We start from the raw sequence: 20,273 nt of genomic DNA, 5'->3' as shown, positions 1-20,273 counted from the left end.
CAGAGAATAAATACAAGCTGAAAATTAAAGTAAATTTTTAAAAAATAAAAGAAAATGTTCTCATATATATATATATATATATATCGCATTTCTTATTCTTTGTACAGCTTCTAATTAAAAAGAAAATTCTTTTATGCCCTTCTTCTTATTTTTATTTTTTATTTTTTTTATATTTTTTATAACATAAACAACTCACCACACATATTTTTTATTTATATCTCAACCATATATTGAAAAAGAGTCAAAATTTTCAATCTCCAGCATAAAAATCAAATATCTTAACTATTTGATTATTGCATTGGTAGCTCGTATTTTAATTATTAACTTTTTTTATAATTATGTCTTTTTATAGTATTTTAAATTATTTTTATGAATATTAAATAAATTATTTAAAAAATTAATGTATAACTTTAAAGCATTCCTAGTGGAAATTTTCTTATATTCCTACAATTTTCTCAATAAAAGTTTTTGCACATGCACTACTATAAAGCAAATGATTTTATTGGAAAATTTATTTATGAAAATTTGTTTTTCTGGGGCTCATAATTATTGGTTGATTGGTCATCCATCTTATTTGCTATTAGTGTCATCAAGGATAACTATCGTTCCTTTTGATCATGTGGAGTAACAATTGATGTGTATTTGAACTTTTGAGTCATAGTATGCAGTGCGGAAATAACTTTAGATAAGTTTATTAAGTTTATAGATCAAAATATTTATATTTTGCAAAGAAAAATTAAATCAAATTATTATATTATTATATTACATTTTTGTTATAAAATTGAAAATTATTTTCCATTTTAGCCTCTTCATCAAAATTGCATTGTTAGTTATTAATTTTCACCAATAATTTTAGTATAATTACTTATATTAATCCCAGCAAAGATGTAATAAAATTTACTTCAAGAGAAAGATGAGAGAATCTGACAAATCCTACCTTATATAATCATTTTTCAGAATTAAATATATTACCTAGTTGGTTAGGTTTGCATATATATATATATATTTACGAGATACATACCCTTGGCACAAGAGTTCCCTTCTTTGTCTCTCATGCCTCTTCTTTTCTTTTGTCCACTCATGAGATTGAATGGAAGATAGATAGATACATATTATTTATATATATGAGGACAAACTATTTATAATATTTTAGATTTTAAATTACGTACTACATCACGCACATTTACATTTAACGGTGACCATCATTTATATACAAGTACTGAATATTGTCAAATAACAGTAAATCTGCAAAATCTCTATACAAGTAATAATCATTAGATAATAATCTAACGGCTTATCAAATATTTTAAGAGAGAACAGTAATCCCAGTAACTACGCATTTCGAGAGTCATATCCATCATCTAACCCGCCATTATCAAACATCCTATAGAAAATTAGCTCATACACACTTGATGTTTATTTAGCTAGTGTATATATATATATATATAAGGGCCAATATTCTACAAAGACAATACCGTAATTTGCTTTTCTACGCATACATCTCGCTCATTAACCATTTCGATTGAAGTCTAATCTGGTTCCACACTCGCTTAAAACACCAATAATCACCAATAATGTCAAGTTAAACAGTTTCTTTAAACACTAACAATTATAATAAATAATATTATTAATAATTGTAATATTTTAAAATCAATCAAATTACCATAGTATAGCCATCAAATCACTGTCACTTATTTCGGCTTTATCTACTCTTTTCTCTACACTCTTCTCTCATTCTATCTCTTATATTTTTCATTTTCCACATATTAATCTATGAGCGCCAGTAGTAACATATTCACTATACATACACACACGTATATATAGCGTCAGATCGATCATGAAACGCTCGTAGATTTGAAATCACGAACGTTTGCACTCCAACCGCTCGATTACCGCTATTGCTTAATGTGTATTTATACGCAGCTATTTATAAACACAATAAAAATGGGATACTAAGTATGCTTTTAATCTAAATCAAAAACCTAAACCCAAATTAAACTAATTAACACATCCCTAAACCATTTAGCTCAGTGAAATAAGGAATTAAAAGTTCTGATCTACCCGCCCTGATGACTGCTTTACTCATATATATATATATATATAAAAAGCAGTCATCATCTATAGAATCAATATATCCATTTGTAATTTAAATTTTGTTTAGGGGTCTACGTGGAAGAGAGAGCTCTTAACGAACAAAGGCTACGGACAGAGAAAGGGCATCCTATGAAGAGGGAGAGTAAAAGAGATAAAAGGCAGAAGGTAGTAGTTGTGGGTCCTATAAAATAGTATGGGCCCCACCACATTTTAATCGGACGGCTGTCTTTCTATGATGCCACTTGAGTTGCTAAAGCTAGCAAAGGTATCCGATGAAGTCTTGTCGGAAAAAGAATACTAAATTTTCTTTGTATTTAATTAATTAATATATAAATAAATACACTTAAATAATATATATATTTTATATATTGGATTTTCTTTTATTTATTTGAAGGACTAAAATGAATATTACAGTTTTTATCAAATTTTAAAAAAATTATCAGAGAATTATTATGTGGTATGGAAACCCATATCTTCAGAATTAATCCAAAGCTCCAAGGTGAGTATAGAAATGGAAAAGATTCTTTTAAATTTATATAGATTTATGAATTTTTAAAAATTCTACTCAATAAATTTATAGACAAACATTATTGATTATTGAATTTTATATGATTGAAAAAGCAAACCAAAATGACATTAGGATTGTGCTTTGGAGATTTTTACATCTAGGCCCCTGAGTTGGTCTTATTATGAGTCTAGTACCTTTTTGGTTTAATTTAATCTTTATGTTATTGAAAAATATTTCTTGAAATTGTGTGGGTGGGTGGTTGTGGGCGGATGACAACTCACCCATTGCTTTTCGAAAATTTATTTATTTTATTAATGTAAAATAAAACTTATTTTATTTAAAACCCACTATTTTATTTTTATTTTTAATTTTATAATTTTTAGCTAAACTTCCAATAAGGCTAACATTGAGAATTAACATAAATTGCTCTTCAAACAAATAGTACAAAGAGAGGATCCAATATAATTTAATCTTCATATATAGCTAGATACTAATTAAGAGTACTTTTATTAATTATAACTGATAGCATAATAAGTTAATAACATAATAATTATTAATAAAATTTGTACATAATTCTTACAAATAGTAATTTTTAAATTATAATTTAATAGTTATTATTTAAAAAGCTAAACACATTGTCTAAAAACATATAGCTGTGATTAGCACTTGGGAAAAATATGAATTTAAAATTGCAAAAGAAAAGAAGGGAAAATTTTATTTTATTGAGAGTCTGATCCCAAGGCAGATTTGTACTGTGATGACAAGACAGCCCCATACAATGACTTGTCATTGCACTTAGAACCATAACAGATGAAACAATACTCTCAAGCTAACTTTAATAAAAATTAATAATTGAATTTTCAATTTGAATTTTTGAGTTTATCTGCACGAACCTACTGAAGGACAAGAAGAACGCTCTATCATTTCAATCTTTTTATTTTTGTGTAATTAATCAACTTGATATGAAAGAAAAAGACATTTGATATTTCCCATGTTTATTCCGAATTTTAGTTGTGCTTTTTAATATGAAAAGATATATAAAAATAGGTTATACTACTTTAAATTTTATTTAAATTTAAATAAATATCTTTGTAAATATTGCTTTTAATTCCCTCAAGCTAAAAATATTTAAACTTAATAAAAATAAAAATAAAATTTTTAGTATTGCATAGAGTCATTAAAAATTATTAATTTTGGACGTGACTAGCGTAAGAAATTCGTAGTCATGTCTGAGTTTGTTGAAGAGTCATCCATATATATATAATTTTAATACGTAAATATTGTCGTTTTCTAGATATTTATTAGTATTATTTTTCTTTGATTACTTCATGATTAAATTTGTCAAAATTGACGTAATATCTTTTCCTTTTCTCAACAAAATTAATTTCTAAACAACCACACCTACTCATATTTAAAAAAAAAATCTCCAAATAATAGTTCAAAAATTAAAACTCCAAGCCAACAACTCCAATGATTTTTGTCAAAGATCCTCTAATACTAACTCTTGCCTTTCTCCATAGCTCAAGACGCTATCTCCAATTTTTATTCTAAATAAAGAAAGAAATAAAGAGAGAAATAAAAGAGAGGAAGAAAGAGAGATAGAGAGGGATAAGAGTTCACATCCAAAGAGCTAGACCCTACTCAAGAAAGTAAAAAGGGTGGGAGATCTACATAGGAATTAATAATAAATAAATAAATAAAATATAACAAATAAGAAAAAAGGAACATGATTTAATAGCAACTCCCTAGTCCTCTATAAGGGAATGTAAAAAGAATGATTAATAACAAGACTCCACCAACAAACAAGAGAAGAAAGACCAACCACCTCCACCCTCCCTTTTTCCTCTTCCACCTTCTCCTCTTCTTTCTCCCTTCTCTTCTAAGTTTCTATCTCTCTTCTCTCTATACACCTTTATCTCTCACCAACCACCACACTAACCACAACTTCATCTCCTTCTCCTTCTTGTTCTTCTTTGTAATTCCTCAATTCAAATTCAAACCATATATGTCTACATCTCTAGATCCACATCTCATGACATCCATGACTACTTCCACCATTCTACAATCTCCAAAAGACTCCAACAAGCATAATTCAAAGACATTTAGTGATGTGGAGGAGAAGAAGGAGGATGAAGAGTGCAAGACACCAACCTCTAAGGAAAGCAAGATACCATTAGTTCCTACAACATGTCCTCCGGCTCCTCGAAAGCCTCGGACAATTATACGTTGCAAGCGAAGGCTTTCCGAGCTCGATTTCTTCGTCGTCCCACAACCCGACATCGAATGCTTCTTCCTCCCTCAGCCCAAGAAATTCAGACACTTGCCTTTAAGTAATTAGCACTGCTTAATTCTCTTCTCTCAACCATTTCAATGTTTAATGTTTCTTTAATTTCAAATTTTAATCCTTCAAGAATTATTGTTTCTCTTGGTGTGACAAACAAGTGTTTGATTGTTTAGGTTGTGTACATAGCTAGAGTTTTAGAATGTAATGATTTGGTGCAAAGTTGTTGCACTTGGAAATTAATTAGATCTCAAACATTAATCCTTAATGCAATGAATTAATTGTCTTTTATTTGTTTGTGTTCTTAAGGAGAGAGAAATTAAATTTACCCGGAAATTGGTGGAGAAGTTTTGAAATTAATGTTCATGAATGAGTTTTGTACTGAACATTTCTCTTGTACTGACATGAAGAAGAAGAAGAAGTTAAGAAGACAGAAGGAGAAGGAGAAGAAGAAAGTGATGGAGGGGGACAAAATATGCATGTATATGAAAAAGAAGAAAAAACAAAAAAGAAAACTCAAAACTTATTCTTGTCTTGCATGTTAGTTTGTCCTTTAAGTTTTCACCCTTCCATGTGTTAGATCTACTGACACCTTCCTTCCTTCCATGCAGTGAATTGTTGCTTGAATAATAAACTTACTATTATTAGGTCAAGGTCTGTGTCATAAGGTCAAGCAGTTTTGTTGTTTTTATATGTTAAAATAGTTATGGAGAATCTCATTAATATATATATATATATCCTTTACAAAGTTTAGGATATGAGATTTATTTAATACAAAAATGGTTATATATATAGAACAAAATGAATTATTGTTTAATTTTATTTAAATTATTTTATGAACTATAGTTGTTTAAAAGAAAGCATGGTACCGATAACAACGATGTGGGCTTTTCATTGAACAATCAAATCCATCATTTTTAATTTGATTAGACTACGTATGGTAAAAAACTAAAAAAGATAATATTAATTATTATTTAAAAACAAATTAAAAAAGAAATATGATATAAATGAAAGCAATTTGTTGATATGATTGGAGATGGGATGTTTGTATATGAAATAGAGTGAGGCAAGAAATAAAAGGTGGAAAGAAGGCATGCCATGTGTTTGATATGTTCATTGGAAATTTGGAATTAAAGAAAGAAAGAACAAGAGGCAAGGCATGTCCTTAAGTTTCCATTGAATCTTGCATAAAAGAGCAAAGAAGGGCCTCAAATCAAAGCAAACAAGGGTCATAAGCATTTCAAAATATACATTCAATGGTATCCAATGAAAGGATATACAAATAATAATAATAATAATAATAATAATAATAATAATAATAATAATAATAATAATAAATCATATATATTGATTAAGTAAAAGAATATATATTTTTTGAATTTATAAAGATGAGTTTAGTTTAATTTAGTAAATTGATCTTTGCATTAAATTGATTTGATGAATACAAAAATTATATATTTTGGTTTATAAATGAGAATTATTTATTGATCATGAACTCTAGGAAAAATAGATAATTAAAATAATATATGGCGACAGGACACAATATATAGATATTTTATTTATTTATTTTCTCATAAATTAAGCTCTTGATAATAAACATTAAATTATTGTCATATATATGCATTAATGATGACTTATGGTCAAATAACTCGCTCTTTTACATAAAGTGAGTGATAAGTTAATCATAAAACATGAAATTAATTATTACTTTACTTGAAAACTTGTGGTACATATATATAACAGTCATCAAAGTATTCATTATTATTAAATTAAACTTGTAATTTATAGTCCAAGGATTCATGATACTTAACAAAAACAAATTATCATCAAGGCCTTCAAATTTTCAAAGGAAGATGAAGCATCTGGATGAACACCAATGAAACTTAACCTTATCTTTGTCCATCTAAGAAAAAAAAATTAAAAACTTTAATTAAATAAAAATAATAATTATATTGATATGACTCACAATTATTTGAGGTTTTTCAGTGTGTGCTGTGTGTGTGTGTGTGTGTGTACTAATTACTAAAGGTGAATATTGACAGTACATTTGCATTTATATATGTGATGAGCATCAAAGTGAATGTGGTAATTAAACGAGGCAGTGAAAAACTTTTAGGAAGGGATTTATCTTGTGATGATAAGAACTTTTTAATTAAGAGGTATCCTAGAATAGTTAAAAAGGAGAGCAAGAGCTTAGGCAATAAGCCTGTCTCCATTTAGAGGCTTGGAAGGAATAAAGAGAAGAAGGCTTTGAAACTAAATGGAGATGCAAAGCAATGCACAGTGAGTGACTTTAAAGTAGATATGAATTGAGGAATTTAGAGTGCTTTATCAAATCAGGGTATGGGACTCTTTGTTCTTGTTCTTGTTCTTCTCTTATCAAGAATGATGCAAGCTCTTTTTACCCTTTAGACGACAGCCTTGGTCACCATCACACGCTGCCAAAGGATCCATGCACAAACAAAAAGAGCAAAAGGTATTCAAGGTTAAAAAGTATATATATATAAGTTTACATATGTATAATATTTATGTATTTAATTTAATCAAATGTAAGTTCAACTATGCCCACTTACTTTTTGGTAGTTCTATATGTATGTGTGTGTAGGAATTTTTCTTTGTCGTGGGCTTGGTTTTGCTCTCTCTCTTGGCATGAGCTTTTTGGCCTTTATTCATGGAAGAAAATAAGTAAAAGATGAAAGAAAACATTACCCTATTATGGTGTGTTACATGTATATGTTAGATGATTATTATTATTATTATTATTATTATTATTATTATTATTATATACCTTGATGTCATTTCAACTTTAGAATGTTCGCATAGGTTTTTTTATTTTTAAATTCATTTTTGGTTCATTGTAATTTTTAAAGTAAATATCACTTGAGACTGAATCAATGGTGATAAGTGTGGTTATGCTTTTCAAACATGACAGCGATAATCGCCACCCCACAATGAGAGTGCATGAACAAACTAACATGAGAGGCCACGACCGCTGGTCATGGGCATGAATTTAATTCCCTGCAGATTTATTAACCTCACCCGACGTCACATGCGGGAAAGAATTAGATTCCTGCCCACGCTACGCCCGTAAAGATATTTCTGTGAATCAAACCAAGCTACTAAATCCCTCACCTCTGCAACCCAGTGTAGGAGGGAAAAATATCCCACCACTACGAGACCCACGAATAGAACGAATCAATACCGATATATCGCTTTTGTACAATATTTTTCATCAGATGCACAAGATTATAACAATATCTGTTGACACAGTAGATTCGACCGGGATCACTCATTCACTATCCGAAAGAATATACTACTACACGGATTAGTGCTTGTCAACATTAAATATCAAACATATCTAAACTGCAGTAGGTAAAAGAAAAGATGTGTTATATCATTCTCGTCAACTATTTTTTATTTTATTTTAAATTTTATAAATTTAAGATCATTATTGCCCCTCTTAAACAGAAACCATCATTTATTTTCTTCATCTCAACAATATAAAATATACATCATAGCTACTTAACACAGTAACCCAATTTTGTTTTTTACCCTCAATCCAATGATCTATCTGCTGCCATTGTAAACTAACTGCCATCACATTTGAAATGGATACACACATATATAACTTCTCCATTTGCAGCCTTTTTTATTATTATTATTTTATTTTTTAATTTATTGATAAAATGCATAAGCCACATTTTAGAGGCATGCACACCATTGATAATTAATCATTCAACTCATATACACTTACTTGACAAATAAAAGTCTTGAACTTCAAACTCACTTTCACAGTTAAAGATGATTTTTTTGGCATCACATCTGATGCATTTCAAATTATTAAATAATAAAAAAATTTATAAAATATCTTTTACAGTGAAGTCAATACTATTAAACTAAAAAAATTATTTAGTTTATTTGACACAATTTAAATTATATATATATTTGTTGTAAAAAATGTAAACAATTTTTTAAGAGGTGTTGATGTGGAAGGGTTTCTAATGTCAACACTGCTCACTAAACATGTAAACAAAGAATAGAGAAGGGACAGTATACGTTATTTAATATTAAGATGATTACACATAGACCATGTGCGCGCCATCTCATTTATCTAGTGTGTGGACCAGTTAATTGTTCATGCATGTAACCACACCGTACTTTTATTTAAATTGCTAACTCATATTATTGGATGGTGTGTTACGCATGCTGCTGAAGTAATTAGGGTGGTTCACAACAGACAAAATTGATTATTTGAAGGGTCAGAATCAATGTTTGTACATTTGCTAGTAGATCAAATTAAACAATATTATTTGGCCTTTTCATATGCCTTTTCATAGTAGTGATTTTTTTATTTTTTATTTTTTAGTACATGTAGACAAGCCATTATTGTGGAAGAGAGTTAAAACAGTTCAATCTCTATAAATGAATTATCATTCTTCAATTTGTGGATGTGGTTTTTTAGTGTTTTTTTTAAATCTTATTTTATATTAAAAATATATAATAATTGAACAATTTGGAGTCATTTTAGGTTTTAAACATGGGCTGTTATTTTTTTCATCCATGTCCTAATTAAGTGACTTTGTTTATTATTATATATGAAGTGTTTGGCTTATATATATATATATATATATATATTGGTTTAATTTGCTCTAACCTAGCTCTTCTATTTCTTGAGCCAAACAATATGCTGTAATTTATCTTGCAATATGATCATGACTAATATAAATGTACAACTTAATAGAAGTAAAAGAAATAAAATTAAGCATACCAAATAATTAATTATTACCATTAAATGAGATTAGTGACATTTTCTCTTTAATTTATGAATTTGGGAACTCAATCCAGCCTATAAAGTAGAAGGCCTTAGTCTTAGTACCTATCAACCAACCCAACCAAACTATTATTAATGGTCAAGCACCAATACAAGAGGGTACCAAGAAAAGCAAACCCTTGAGCCATGATAATTGTATTAATGGTCACCAACGTGGTTAAATTGGACCAAGTGATTTAAATACCACACTAACCACGGTAATTAAATATCCTACACATGTTGGTAGTAATGATTTACTCCATAGAGATATTGATATAAAAAACAAATACATATATATACTCTTTCTGTTATTTTTTACTTATTCATTTAATTAAGTTACATAAATTAAAAAAATTAATTAAAATTAATTGATAGTAAGAAATTTATAAAAAATTATATTAACTTTTCAAAATTAACATTATTTAGAATTCTATTAAAATTCCTTAATTTCTCCCACTTTAATTATACTCCTCTCTCTCTCTCTCTCTCTCTCTCTCTCTCTCTCTCTCTCTCTCAAAATAGTCTTTCACTATTTCCAGAAAAAAAACCTCTCCTTTCATATTTTTCCAATTCGAAAACTTTTCAAATAAAATTTTAATATGAAAATATATTTCCTGTCTAAATAAAATTTTTAATTTTTAAAAATAATCTTTTTTTAAATAAAATTTCAATATGAAAATATAGTTGAGATGGATAAATATGATTTGGGAGAGATGCAAGTTCGATTCTCCCTGATCATACTCCCCAGTTTTAAATATGTGAGGGTGTTGTGGCAATTCTCCAGCTCACATACACCCTTGAGAGTTAGTGTTTGTCGCTCTATTTAAAAAAAATATATACCTAAAATGATGTGAGTTTTGATTTTACTACATTTTTTTAATGTACAAAACAATTTTCTACTCACTTGCAGCTTCATAAACAAGGTTCTCATGGATTGGTAAATTCATATCATTGATTAAATTTATTTAGAACAAAAAACAGATTTCAAATAATATTAAAAAAATAAAAAATGTTTTTTAGAAAATATAGAATTAGTTAAATATAATGTTTTATAGGTTTAATAAAAAATTGTAGTTGAATAATATTTATTAAAAATTATAAAAATACATTAAATATAAAATATAAACTAAAAAAAATTATTTAATATTTCATAAATTTCCTAAATAGCTATGTGAAAAAACCAAATTAAACTTCTAAAATATGACACATAAACTAGACCAAAAAAGTAATTAGATCTAAAATATGATTTAATTAGTTATTCACTTTTTCTATTTTTTCTAATTGTCTATTTTAACTAATTTACATCGATTAAAAAATTTATTAAAAGTTAGTTAGTAATTTAAAATTTATAAAATTTATATTAATTTTTTAAAAATATAATTTATTGAAAGTGTAAGAACTGTGTTAAATATAAAAAAATTAATTTTAAAAAATAATATTTAATACTTTTTAAATTTTCTAAATCAATAAAAAAATATAATAAAATAAAAATAAAACAAGTAAATAAATATCTGAAAAATTACCTTGCAGGGCATGAAGGTGATCAAAATCAGGCAAGTAAAAAAACTAAGGACTATGCACGAAGATGATCAAAACAAAAGTAAAAACTAGACCATTCTCCACAGTACTCCCAACTTCCACACACTTCCACATTCCTCACTTTCACTGCCCCTCGTTTCCCAAGAAGCCTTGTAACTCCTCCACGTACACCCGTTTCTACTTGCTCTAACATTGGACACGTGTCAGCCATGCGTCACTTCAAACTCCCCTCTATTTTTTACCATCCTCTCTTTTACCACTAGTCATATTTAAAAATGTTACTTAATTTTAACCTAAAACAAAAGCATTAAATCAATTGCCATGGCTCCAAGACGCAAGGTTTTTAGGCACTGTGGTGAAGACCACCAAGAAGGTGGTAGAAAAAGACCCTCAAAGTCTCAGTCCTTCACTCCCAAGATACTCAAGAAGAAGATGAAGAAGAAGATGAAGTAGAAGAAGTTAATCTTGCTCAAAAATGAACAAGAACAAGACCATGAGAAAGACAAACAAGAAGAGAAGAACAAAAACAAGATGGAGAAGAAGAAGAAGAAGAGGAGGAGAAGGAGAAGGATTGAGAGTGGAGGAGAAGGAGGGTACAAGAGGTATGTGTTTAGAGTACTGAAACAAGTGCATCCAGGAATGGGGGGTATCCTCCCGGGCAATGGAGGTCCTTGATGGGCTTATGTCTGACATGTTTGAGAGGATTGCCGGAGGAGGCAGCTAGGCTGTCAAAGTACACCGGTAAGGCCACCTTGTCCTCCAGAGAGATACATGGGGCCGTCCGGGCTAGTGCTGCCCGGGTGAGCTCTGGAAAGCATGCTGTGGCTGAAGGGACTAAGGGCTGTGACAAAGTACATGAGTGCTGGAGATTAGAAGCTTGGTATGCATGCATGAATGGTTTTATGTTTTGTTTGTAGACTTGTGTCTAGTTAGCCATGTGATCACTGGGTTTTAGTTTGTAAGTTGTATATGGTTGCTGTAAAAATGGTTTTTGGAATTGAAGATACATATATACTTTAGTTACACTTCTCATGAAGTATTTTCAAGCAAATTAAACTCATCATAATCAAGCTTCAGATTTCTACCTGCTTGTTTGTGTATAAATAATTAACTAACAAAACCTCAATGAAATTAAAACGGCATCATGTACCACTTGGGTCAGTTGGGTGTAGACTGCACACTATTAAACATGTCTAACCAAACAAGCTCCACTCCTGCACTGAAATTATGTATAAAAAGTTGACATATATAGAAAGAGTTATGAATTAGATTAAGTATATATAATCCCATTCACTATCCTAGTTTTAAAAAATAGTTTATTTATTTTTATGTAATTTAGTCTCATGACTTCATCCACTAAAAAGCTTGGCTTTTTGGCTTTTAATCATAGTGCACGAAATATAATCAGTTTAAATGTTTAATGGTATTTGATTGGGGTTAAAGAAAAATTTAATCTTGGACTAATTAATTGCTTTGAACTTGTTTTTACACTTAAAAAATTTTATTGATACTGAAACAATTTTAATATAATCAAATTTAATCTCCTATCAAATAAGTCAACCGGACAGGAAACAATATATATATGGCTTTTTGGGAAATATACTGATAATTACAATAGTTTCAGTGATTCAGACAAAATGAGACAATAAACAGTGATTTTCTAATGATATGTATAGCAATTACCCATCTTTATAGGGTCTATAAGAAATGAAACTTATTCAACAAATATATATTTATATTGATATAAGTATAACATTTAAGAAATTTATATACACATAAATACATATAATTATAATAAATGCAATTACTAATTCAACATTTAAAACATTTATAAATAATTGCATTTTCAATGGCATAGCGCTTTTTTATCTTTCTGTTATTTGTAAAATTAATTATATTTATATTATTTGAGTAGATGTAGCTTTTGTCGCAAAAAAAATAAGCTTGAGGAAATGATTCTAACTATAAAAATTCCTCAGCAAATGGAGAATTTGCTAATAATGCAAGAGATCTAGACCAGACTACTGAATTGTAACACTTGAAAAAAATTATTATTTTTTTTCTATTTTTTTTTTATCATTGTCTATCTTTTATGTTATTTTATTTCTTAGTTGTAGTATTCATTATTAATTCTAGTGTTTTATTCTCAACTTTTTTCCGAATTTGTTTGGTTATGTGACCTTTTGAATGGGACTTTTAAAAATTCTGTTTATTCTATAACTTTTTCAAATATGTGTTTATCCATTAAAAAGATAAAAAAATTTAAAAAAATAATAATTACAATAAAAAAAATACATTTGCATCTCACCTTATACTAAATATCATCCTTATGATATTATTATTATTATTATTATTATTATTATTATTATTAGTGAAAATGCTAAAAACACCCTCAAAATTTGCAATATGCATGATTCTTCTCCTTAAATTTGGCATATCCATAAAACCCCTTCCTGAATACAGACGATTTTTAAACCCCAAACATCTAACAGTTGATTGATTGAGTTAATTTGGAATTTTTTGACCTAAATTGATCCTCATGTGAAGTTGCTGGCAAGCGTGACGAAAGGTTTGACTATAACGTCTCTTTAGGGTGCAATGAGTTTCTATTTAAAAATGAGGCTTCTATTTAAAATATGAGTTATGAGGTTCCTGCTTTTTAAAAACGAGTTTTCACTGCTTAAAAATGAGTTTTCTATTTATGAGTTTTTGTTTAAAAATAACGAGCTCGTCTTAAAAATGAGTTTTCCTGTCTAAGAAACGAGGTACATGCGTCTCGCTTAAGAAACGAGTTTTCCTCGCTTAAAGAAACAGCGTTAGTTTACGAGGCCTCATAAGAACGAGTGGGTGTATTTATCAATCCCCTCATCTCTTTTATCAGTAGCTTAATGAGCTCAACGAGACAAAAAGCACGCTACTCACAATCACAAACTACGTCAGACGAAAAATGGATTTCAAACCCCAGAATTTTGATCTCCACCCCGATCTAGATCTCGATCTCGCTGCAGAAAAAGCCAAGTGCAACCTTCATGCCTCTCGGCCGACGATCGAGGAGCGCGCAAGGTCTCCCCGAGGTCGATCTACCTAAGAAGATGAAAGAGACTGAGGTCGTTTACGCCAGGAAGACGATGAAGACGAAGACAAAGATCGATGAGATCGAACCTCATCGGCTGCACAGCTCTCCTCCTCCGCTTCCCACACCGTACTTAGGCACCCTACGGATCCAAACCCCTGAACGATCCCTAACCCTAACCCTATTGCTATCCATGTCATGGCCTCCGCAATGAGAATGGTTCCGCTCGTTCACAGTTTGCCTTATCCGGACATGCCGCCACTCGAAGACTCACCACTCCGACCGCCAAGGAACGTCGCCAACCGGATCGCCAACACCAACAAAGATTTCTCCTTTAAGACCCCACACGAAGCAGCCACCTTCAAGATCGCCGCAGATTCGGAACTCAAGACTCAAACGCTCACGACGATCAATCGACGACTGACGATACTCAACGTCCCTACCAACGAGGTTTCGCTTACGAGGTCTCTGCTTAAAAATAAAGTTCTCTGCTTAAAACGAGTTCTCTCGCTTATATGTTTGTTTCGTCTCTAGCTTAACCATCGACGTTTTCTCGCTTAATATATCGCGCTTACTGCTTAAAAAGCGTTTAAATATCGCTTGCTTCTATTTTAAATACGCATCTGTAGTGCCAAGATTAATCGCTTTTTATATCCGGCTGATTAATTTATCAATGCAAATATTTGTTTTTCCGCTTTAAATATTAATGTTTTTCGTTTACGAGCTTTTATGCTTACGAGGTTTCTGCTTCATAGAAACGAAGTTTTCCTGCTTAACAAAACGGACGCTTCGCTGTTAAACGAAGATACGAAAAGTAATGCAAAAAGAATTGACGACGCAGTGCCGCTACAAGAATACTACTAATCATAATGCAGAAAGCAAGTTGCGAAACAATAAAGCGGCGTACCGTTCGGCGACGCAAAACCTGCGTACGTTTTAAGTTTCAACTTATCGGCGATAAACAAAGTAATTTTCACGTATTATTATTATTATTAGATTTTTAGTAAATATATACCTCCACCTCACATTTTCCGGATTTATGATCGGTTGCTTCCGTTTCCGCCGCCGTTTTTCTCTTGCCTTCCCCATCGACGGAGAACCTTTCGCCGGCACCGGTGGATTCCCGGCGAGAAGGGCTTTGGATCGTCTATTAAGATTTTGATTCTTCGCGGAAAGGATCTTGTTTGTTTCTTGGATTTGTGGCTCTGATAGGCACTGGTGATCGTGATTTGGGGGGGTGGTGGAGTGGAGGCATCCTAGATCTTAGATCGGTATGAGGCTTTCTCTTTCTTTCCAAAAAATAGCATTTTTGTGTGTCTGATTTTGATTGATGATAAATTATGAGATTGTTGTTTTTAGGGTTTATGTGTTAGGAGTTTAGGGATTGCATTATCAATATCGTATGCAGAGTTAGTGAATATGAAAGAATATGTGTGAAATTGAACAACTTGGGCATCCCCAAAATTCATTATCAATATTTCTTTCTGGATGGGATTGGTAATTTGTTACAATAAAAACTTTGTTGTGAAAGAAGGAAAAAAAAAATCTGAGTCTCCATGCTATATCATTTATTCTAATTCATGTCAAAATTTTGAGTTAATTTAATCAAAATTAGTCAAAAACTATGCTTTTCATACATTGTTTGTACATCATTTAGATAAATGTCAAAATTTTAAAAATTTGTTAAAAATTTTTAACTTTCACTTCAACCGTTTCAGAATTTAGAATTTTCCTTGAACTTCCAAATGAGAATCACTACTTCCAAATCCTATTATTTTCCAATGTTTAAAAAGTATTAACAGCCTATCTTGAATTCCATAATCGATTTTATGACATAAATATTGATTTGAGGTGCAAAAGCATATGTGAGTGTATTTAAATCATTTTTTGTGATGAATAATAAGGCTAATATTCTTCAAGAACTTGGAAACAGAGGCCACTGAGAGAAATCTGGGTTTGCATTGATTTCATTCTTGGTTGTTTGAAGAGGATGGCAAATCAAGGGGCAAAGAAGAGAAAGGAGGAGAACAAGCAGCATATGGTCAAGCTCCTCCGACTCATTATCGCCTGCAATGTATGTTCCCATTGTTCTGATTTCCAAGTGCCCATACTTTCATCCTAGTTTCTAGTGCTTTGGTTTGTTCGTTTTATCTCTTGAATTAAATGAGAAAGTGCTAGAATTTTTGTTTCAATTGTGTAATTTTGTATGTGTGGCCACATGCTAGTGATTTCTGTGTCAAATTCGACTTGGGAATCAGCTATTTTTATACAAAAAATCCGAGCTGTATGTTTGAAAATTTTCTGATGGAGTTATATCAAGAAATTTGAATATCCTACCTGGTATCCAATGTTTAGAGTTCGCAAGTGAACATCATTCTGATGTGGTGAAAAGATTTTTGAAATGATATAACTTTATCTAAATCTCTTTGGAATGGCGATCTTTTGAGGACTCAAAAAATGACTATTTTTGTGGCAGGTTTTGATAGAGATGGGTGGAGTCTTGCAAATGTATATATTTTTAATTGAGATGAGATTAAAATACTGAATGATAGGTCTCTCATCTCCAGGAAATTTAATATCTTACATATTTATTTTAAAGTTGTGTTATGTCAATTGGCTCGGGGGGACCTTGATTGATTAGATTTTGAAATTTAATCCCAAACTCTCCCATTTCTTGTTGGGAAATACCCTATAGGGTAATTATCCGGTTTGGTCAAGCTAGGTTTCCTACAGTCCCCGACCATTTAGATTTATTTATTATCTAGCTTCTATATGTTGTTTTCTATTATTCTTATTTGTCCAATGGTACCTTCATCATTTTAAGTTTTTTTTTTTTAGGTTATAATTCTTCATGAACAACTTTTTCATTCTTCAGGTTATTTATGTTTTGGTGCGGATGCTTATCTTTCATTCAACTTTTACTTGGAAGCATTGGATTGGTCTCTTTGTGACATCTCTTGCCTATGGAATTTCATACCAACAACTTGCCAACATGGCAAAGCCAACATATTCGAACAATGGAGAACTAGTGGATGGTGGTTTTGATATGAGCACTGGAGGAGTTTGTGGGTATATATTCAAATCCTTTTTTTATTGTCTTTTAATAATTTTTTAATGTAAAGATTGTTTCATGTCTTTTGTGCACATCAGCTCAAATTTAGTAGTACTAAAAATTTTTGGGATACATTACTTCTGATAAATATGTAGTAGGCAAATGTAGGAGACACGGAAGAACTAAATTTGGCTTTGAAATATTTTTTTATTATTTTATTTTATTTTTATTTTTTCCTTTGTAAGTATAGCAAGAGCTGCAAACATCAAGATGTTTCTAAATTTATTTAAGTCATGTTTGTTGTCAAAGTTCTCAATTTGGTTTCTTTGTAGCTTTTTTAAGGGCTAATTATTCCTATAAGGGCATAACTGAATTCACTCCTAGCCTTAGCCATAAACAGCATATATTTTCAGGGCTACTCCCTAGCCAAAACAACACCTTTCCTGTGACATTATGGCACCCTTACTGTATCATTTAAATATATTCTACATATATTAATGTCATACTGAATGTGGAACCTCGATATTAAATAATATGAATTATTTATTGAGGCATTGCGAACATAATAGAATATTCATGTATGTTTCTTTCATTTGTAAGGAGGATTTAGTCTACAGTTATTTCGAACAATGGTAGACTATCATATCATGCATGTGCTTATCACAAAGTGGCAGGCTCTTTAGATCTAATTGTATAAATTATATGATAAGAAGTTTTGCTGCCTGAAATTTCTTTGGTTTTAAATTGAGTAATGGTTTAAGAGATTTTAAATTCTAATTAAGTTAATGGCGTAGTGGGATGTCAGATATATTTAATTCATCTTTGGAGCCTTATTGATTTAGGAGGCATGATTAGTTTCACAGCAGTATTCTTTTTATATCATTGTCTTGCACAAATTTCTTTTGGTGAATTTATCATGCTTTGATATCCAGTAGCACTGATTAATTCCGTTATTGAGCTTGTGTGGTACAATATAACACATCAAACTAGAATTTAGGGTGTTATTACAAAACTTTCTTTTTAATTTTCAGATGATTACTGTTAATTTTAAATTTCAAAAGTGTTAAGTTTCATTCTCTGTTGTTTTGTAGCTTTCTTAGGTTTCTAAATTGTTGTGGGCACCCTGCTACAGTCAAATGATATTGCTGACCCCTGATCTTTTTTCAGCTACCTGCATGACGTCATCTACATAACAAGTTTCGTGCAGGTGACCTCCATTATTTCGGGTAAATTTTGGTGGGTTTATTTAGTGGTAAGACCCTAACCCAACCATAGAGCTCACAGAAGTTTTGCTTTGCAGTTCCTTATTATTGATTAAAATTACATTCCTGCACCTTAATTGCACTTGGTGTATTTCAACTCTCTTGAGTTAGTCAGTACTATGTAGGAAGGCTTTTGTTTCATTTGTTTACAATTGTATCTAGTTCATCACACACTCAAGTTCAGTGGTTAGTCATCAAAGCAAAAGTATTGGCATTAGTTAAAAGAAGAGAGTATTTATCATACAGTCGAATTGATGCATGAATAGGCATTAGCTGCAAATTTGAATTCCATTATTATATTGTCAAACCAACGTCTCACTCTATTGGTAAATGTTACTCCCTCCGTTTTTTTATCTATTGTGATTAACTGAATCTCACGTACCAAGAAATTTAGTTATGTCACAAAATTTTATAAAAAATTAGTTATCTTTCCAAAATTATCCCTAATTATATTTTCATATTTTTCTCTCATATTTAATTCTAACAAAAGAGTTGAACATAGTGTTAAGGATAATTTAAAAAATAATAAAAAATGCTTCTTGATGTTAGAACATGACAGATAAAAAAAAATGGATTTGTTATAGATAAAAAGGAACGAAGGGAGTATATATTTGTTTTATCAATTATTCAATAAAATTATGAGCAAGAGCAACTGTTATCATCAGTAACCTTTTCTTTTTCTGATCCTCAGATTCCGGCTTTTGCTGCATACAAGATTCTAGGTTTCGCAAAAGGTTTCATGTCACTTGGCTCTGAGGTATAATATGGTTATGCATTCAAGCATCAATAATAAGTGCCTCTAATCATCAAGATGTCTGTCGAACTAAAACTTACATTAAGATTACTTCCCATTTTCAATTTTCAATTCATAGTACTCTTTACATGTTTTCTTCCCATTAAGGAACATTTCTTATCTAGTTGTGTATCGATGAATATCTTGATCTCGTTTCAGTGTAATCATTAATTTTAACCTCAAGGTATTTTATATCAATCGTATAACGTCGTGTTGTGCAGGGCGATACAGAGGATGAAAAAAGTCGGAAGAAAAGGGAGAAGATGGAGAGGAGAGCTTCCAGAGGCAAATTCATCAAGACAAGAACCAAATGATATCATTCATATATGACTGGGGTTCTTTGCTTGAGCAATGAAATGGGAATAACACGTCAAAGTCCCTGATACTTGTATCTTTGTATGAGAGGCTGATAAGTGGTTAAAGATCCAATGCAACAAAAGATACAAGTAGTAGGCATTACACTGAATTATCTTTTTAACCAAATCTTAGAACTACTTTGAACTTTTACTTGTTTAAACCATTCATGTTGATGATTTAATTATGGAATACAAGTCTCATACTTTATATACATCAGTAGTGTTGCGGTGTGAGTAATTTTACTTCCATTAAGTGATCTTATATATTTGAACCATTGTGCTGGTTAACCATTACTTATTTTAGTTTCCATGTGGGATTACCTTCCATTATGTATTATCTATCATCATTTTAATTGTGTATGTTAAAAGCATTGAGCTATTATGAGTTATGAATGAATTTACAATTTACACCCTTGTTTTAAATATTTATTTGAGGTGTAGAAACAATATTGTGGCTCACTTATAATTTGAAAATAAGTTATATTGATTGGATTTCAAGTTACAT

At 30.5% G+C, this 20,273-nt stretch overlaps 1 protein-coding gene across 3 annotated transcripts; it reads left to right on the top strand.

Moving 5' to 3' along the window:
- The first annotated feature begins 15,352 nt into the window (after nt 1-15,352).
- Nucleotides 15,353-19,980, top strand: LOC120269690 (transmembrane protein 208 homolog). 3 transcript variants are annotated; one of them, XM_039276882.1, is made up of 6 exons: nt 15,353-15,576; nt 16,293-16,379; nt 17,181-17,374; nt 18,525-18,609; nt 19,311-19,376; nt 19,634-19,980. In XM_039276882.1, exons 2-6 carry the CDS (start codon nt 16,296-16,298, stop codon nt 19,724-19,726), a joined length of 522 nt encoding a protein of 173 aa, XP_039132816.1. In that variant the 5' UTR covers nt 15,353-15,576; nt 16,293-16,295; the 3' UTR covers nt 19,727-19,980. The 3 variants fall into 3 exon arrangements, with proteins under 3 accessions (XP_039132816.1, XP_039132814.1, XP_039132815.1); XM_039276880.1 differs by having other exon boundaries at nt 16,239-16,379; XM_039276881.1 differs by having other exon boundaries at nt 16,226-16,379.
- The last annotated feature ends 293 nt before the right edge of the window (nt 19,981-20,273 follow it).

This window comes from Dioscorea cayenensis, chromosome 2, assembly GCF_009730915.1.
Source record: "Dioscorea cayenensis subsp. rotundata cultivar TDr96_F1 chromosome 2, TDr96_F1_v2_PseudoChromosome.rev07_lg8_w22 25.fasta, whole genome shotgun sequence".
Lineage (NCBI taxonomy): Eukaryota > Viridiplantae > Streptophyta > Magnoliopsida > Dioscoreales > Dioscoreaceae > Dioscorea > Dioscorea cayenensis.
The sequence above is the reverse complement of the archived record's forward strand: the minus strand, read 5'-3'. Positions and strand labels throughout refer to the sequence as shown.